The 4866-nt window shown below is 52.1% G+C and overlaps 1 protein-coding gene across 1 annotated transcript; it reads right to left on the reverse strand.

The window, feature by feature from the left end:
* Nucleotides 1–2824: 2824 nt before the first annotated feature.
* CCDC71L (coiled-coil domain containing 71 like) lies at nt 2825–3952 on the reverse strand. Its single transcript, XM_054276505.1, has one exon. The coding sequence runs from the start codon at nt 3818–3820 to the stop codon at nt 2975–2977; it is 846 nt and encodes a 281-aa protein (XP_054132480.1). The 5' UTR covers nt 3821–3952; the 3' UTR covers nt 2825–2974.
* Between the last annotated feature and the right edge of the window lie 914 nt (nt 3953–4866).

Consider the following 4866-nt stretch of genomic DNA (forward strand, 5'->3'; position numbering starts at 1 on the left):
ACACTGCTCAGAGTGGGTGCAGGAACAGCCACATGGAGTCAGACCAGAGGTTTGTCGAATCCATTACACTAACTCCAACATCACACATATATGTAGAGTACAAAAATAGTATCATCCCTTTTCATAAAAAACCCTACTGCCACCATGTTTAAAATTATCTAACTCACTATTGTGGCAATAGCACACGCCCCTTCCCAACCTCCCCCAGATCTGGTCTACAGCAAAAAGGCTGAAGGGAAGCCAAAGCTAAAACCAAAGCTTTCTGCTTGCTTAGTTTCCTCAGACGAACACGGAGAGGTAGGTGGGAATAGCACCTTTGAGAGGAAAAAAGATGGGGGGAAACTGGACCACAGACAATCCTGTCCTGGATTGCCACAAACTGCCATGAATATGATCATGAAATAAGCTGGTCTGGTTTCCCTGAGACCTGCTGGCTTTCACACCCCATCCTCTAGTCAGAACCTTTGCTGAGCTATTTCAGCTCATTGCATCGCCAGAAAACCCAGCTAAAGATGTCCCATTCTTAACTGACTTCACAGACTGAAATAGCTCAGATAATAATCTGTAAATGCAGCTGTCAGAGGAGTTCAGACACAAATGAGACTTCAACCCAACATGCTAACTGGGTATCAGCAAAACACACTATAGCCCCAATAAAGCTCCCGCTTCTAAACCAAGAAGTCCAAGCACAACCCAGAGAAAAATCAGCAAATCTTACTCATAGAGCCCCCAGAGCAAGAGTCACTCAACAGAGTTCTAAGGTACTTCACTATATTTTGTTCTTGTGTGGAACATTTCAGGATATGCCTCCAAACAAGGCAGCACAAATTTAATACAGTATCTCCCATATCATACCTCTGGCAGTCTTAACTCTCACCCTTGAAATCTGACCTAGCCAGTCCTGCGCCTGATTAGGAGTTAAGAATCTGCACAAGCCAGATACTTAATTTTATCATCTTTCTACAGAGTTGAAAATAATACTAAAGAACCCTCAACCTGACAGGAGCACTGAAATCACCTAGACACTTTAAGAACCAGTAATGATACTCTTGTGTATCTGCAGTAGAATTTCAAAATTGAAATACCTGGAGCCTCAGCACCTGGTAACTCTGCAGCCTGCCTTACTGGGTTTTAAATCAACCCAATTTTGCTTTTACAGTTAAGCAGGTATTATACCCAGAGGAACAGCACAACAACATGCACCCTTGAACTTTCATTTAATTCACTTCTGAAATGCAACGTGGCACTACTGCAGCCATCGGCAGACAGTCTAACGTTATGTAAACAATTTCAAAAGCCAAATGGATGTAGAATAGATTAAGCATTAGTTTGGAAGAATAAGGAGTTTGCAGTTTTACTAAGTAACCAACAAAATATACAGGTTTTCAGAAGAAGCTGTCTGCTTTACGTTAACACTGGCAAGTTTTTACAAGCAGCCCCTACACCATCAAGATGTCTTACTGCCTTTGTTGAAGGCAGGCAATGAGGAGTCAAGAGACATCAGAAATTTTAAATCACCAATTGTTCAATAAACAAGTTGTGAGGTTGTTCATTCCACCATGAAAACTGGTTAGTCCCATCTGCCAGGATAGTTGGAACATAAGCTGTGCCTTATCCAGCATTTCTTAATCGTCTTGCAAGCATAAAAAAAATGAATGTAAAAAGAGAATAATCCATCACTTTCTCCCTCACACACACACCTTTGCTCCTCACACACCAACTGCAAAGCATAAGAGCTAAAAAAACCTTTAATAAATCAGCTTAAAGAGAGACTGCCTATCATATATAATCACTACATGTTATTTTTCAGTCAAAATAATCAAGCTACATAATGAATTTTTCATCAGTCTACTGTGGAACCCATGAAAGGTTTATAAAAATAATTATGTGCAAGTAATTACATTAAACACCATTACCCATCATTAACCATCTCACAACCACAGGACGAGTGTTAGTTTGTTATCGAGTGACCAGATATTGAGTCTTACTCTTTCTGCAGAGAGAGGCACTTCAGTGACATATTTGTGTCAAGCAAGCTTCTCACTTATGGCTGTCAGTACCAATGCTGGATCATAGCTCACCTCCGGACACCAATATACTGCTTTGATAAGCAGCTAAATTCCTCTCAAAGCCAGAGCTCACTGACACAGAGCGCCTCAGCGGTGCTGTACTTCACCAGGAACCCATCCCTGTGCAGTTTCATTGAACTGAAACACCGTTTGTTCTTTCACTTTTATTAAGTTCACTTAGGTTGACCAAATGAGCTTCCCTAAAGCAAACAGGGTTATAAAATATCAGGATGATTCTATCTTTAGGTGCTCCATAGAAACAAATACTTAGTTCAACTAGAAAACTTTAAAAATGACTTTAGATACAAAAGTGTAACAATTATACTGCGCGATACATCTTTATATATCACTAAACTCATGAAATTAAAATTTAAAAAGTTTTTGCACCATCAAGAACAGCCACAAGTCCTGAACCTCCATTCTTTACGCATCCTTTATCAGAGTAAACTGAAACTTGGGAATGCTTGGGATTCAAAATACCCTGAGCACATACTAGTGCAACACCACAAAGCATACATAATCCATCGGAAAAGGGGAAGGGGGAAAGGAAAAAAAAATAGCAAGAATCAGATGGTGCTTTATTATACAAGCATGAAAGTAAGTTCCTTTGGAAAATAACTTCTTGGGTGGACTTCTGGACCAGTGAGGTAGCCCAATGGGAGAGAAAAAAAAGTGGAACTTGGTCCCCACGCGTGATACCTGTCAGGCGGCCCCAGCCCGGGGCGAGGCCGGGGCCCGGCAGGCCGCCCCCCGTGCGGCGGGGGGCCCGGCGCCGCCCGAGCGGCCCATAAAGTGCAGCAGCAGAACACGATCCAGACAAAAGCAATGTAAACAGGTGACTGATACCGGTCTCTTTGTCCGCACCGCGGCCAAGGTGAGGCGCGGGGAGCGGAGCCCCCGCGGGCTCACGACGGTGCCACGGGGAAGCGGCGCACCCGCACCACGGGGGACAGGTCCACGCCGAGGATCCGCTGCGCCCGCCGCCGCGCCGCCGCCAGGCTCCGCCGGCTCCACATGCTGCCCCGCACACGGATGGTGGGGAACGTGGTGAGGCGAGGGGTGGCCGCCTTCCAGATCTCCTCCAGCGACTTGCCGCCGAACGGCTCCCAGGCGGCCGCCGCCGGGCTGCCCTGCTCGCTGTCCGCCTGCTGGCCCGGCGGCTCAGGCGCCTCCGCCGCCGCCTCCTCCTCCTCCTGGGCGCGGGGTCCACCGGCCGCGGGCCGCTGCCTGCCCCGCTCCCTCCTGCGGCGCCGCCGCCGCCGCCGCCGCTTGGCGCTGCCGCCCGCCGCCCCGGCCCGGCGCTTGGCGTCGGCGGCCGGGAGGCGCCGCTTGCCGGCGCGGCGGCGGGGCCGCTCCGAGGGCGGCGGCGGGTCGGGGACGACGGCGCGGCAGGAGGAGTATCCGTAGACGTCCTTGCTGCGGAGGATGACCGGGGAGAACTCGTGCTTGAGGCTGCAGAGGAAGTTCCACAGCTCCGAGTCGGAGCTCATGAACTCCGTGGACTTGGGCATGAAGAGCCTGAGGGCGTCGCCCAGCGCCTTGGTGCCGGCGAAGGAGACCTGCGAGCGCGAGTACACAACTTTCTCCGCCTCCCCCTCCAGCCCCCAGGCGGCGGCCGCCGGTTCGCCGCCGGCTGCCCCTGCCGCCGTCGCCGCCCGGGCTCCCGCGGCCACCGCCGCGGCGCTCCCCGCCTCTGTGTTCATCTTCCCGGCTCCTCTCTCCAGCGCCGCCTGCTTCCTACTGCGGGTCATGGAGGCAGCGGGACGCGGTGGCGGGACAGACGCCGAGAAGGCAGAGCGAAGGCAGAACGGAGGCAGCACCGAAGGCAGGCTCCGGCCGCCGCCGGGGCGCCCGCCGGGTGTGAGCAGCGATCGATGTCCTGCGCCCAGCACAAAATGGCGCTTTAAAGTCCCGGGCGGGGCCTGCGCGCTCCCGCCCCCCTCCGCGCCTCCCGTTGGTCCGTTCGAAACGCGTCGGGCGAGCCCGGCCCCGCCCCGCCGGGGGCGATGGCCGTGAGGGCCGGAGCCCGCTGCCCCTGATGCCCCCTCTCCACAGAGCCCCCTGCCCCCGGAGCGGGGTCCGGCAGCCCGGCCCCCGGCGCGGCACCAAGCCGCAATCCCCGCGCCTGCAGAGGGGGCCCCTTCCCTCAGGGCGAAGCCCCGCATGGCGGGGTGAGAGCGTGTCCGCGTCGCGCCTCGCTGGGAGGTGAGAATCCTCACAGGGCGGTGGACAAAGGGGCTTGTGGTGTGAAATGTCTTGGAGTAAGGGTTTGGTTGGACACTTCGATGGGCAAACTCCCCGAAGGAGTAGCCATGAGAGAACTGAGTCAAATAACAAAAATGGGCCAGCAGACATGATACAGTGAAGTGCTTTACATTAAATACATCCGTCCTGTTGCAGAGGAGTTTTTTAGCATGAACCTGTAGGTTGATCAGTCAAGAACATCATAAGTCACGGAATCGCAGAACGGTTGGAGTTAGAAGGAACCTCTGGAGGTATCTGGTGCAACCGCTGTGCTCAATCACAGCCACCTAAATCAGGTTACCCAATGGATGGATTTTTAATATCTCCAAGGATGGAAGCTCCTCTCTCAGCTGATCACTGATAGGACATGACAAATCAGAACGAAGCTGTGTGAGGGGAAGCTCAGATTTGATACTAGGAAAAAGTTCTCTGAGAGGGTGGTCAGTCACTGAACAGGCTCCCCACTGCAATGGTCACAGCACGAACCCTGCCAGAGTTCAATGAGCATCTCAATGACACTCTTTGTTATATGGTTTAGTTCTAGTTATTCCTG

This window comes from Melozone crissalis, unplaced genomic scaffold, assembly GCF_028551555.1.
Source record: "Melozone crissalis strain CALT ecotype California unplaced genomic scaffold, PUWL_Pcris_2 ptg000004l_1, whole genome shotgun sequence".
NCBI lineage: Eukaryota > Metazoa > Chordata > Aves > Passeriformes > Passerellidae > Melozone > Melozone crissalis.

What these genes read in the sequence shown, in the direction of transcription:
- CCDC71L (XM_054276505.1), bottom strand. Translation starts at nt 3,820, where the DNA reads ATGACCCGCAGTAGGAAGCAGGCGGCGCTGGAGAGAGGAGCCGGGAAG.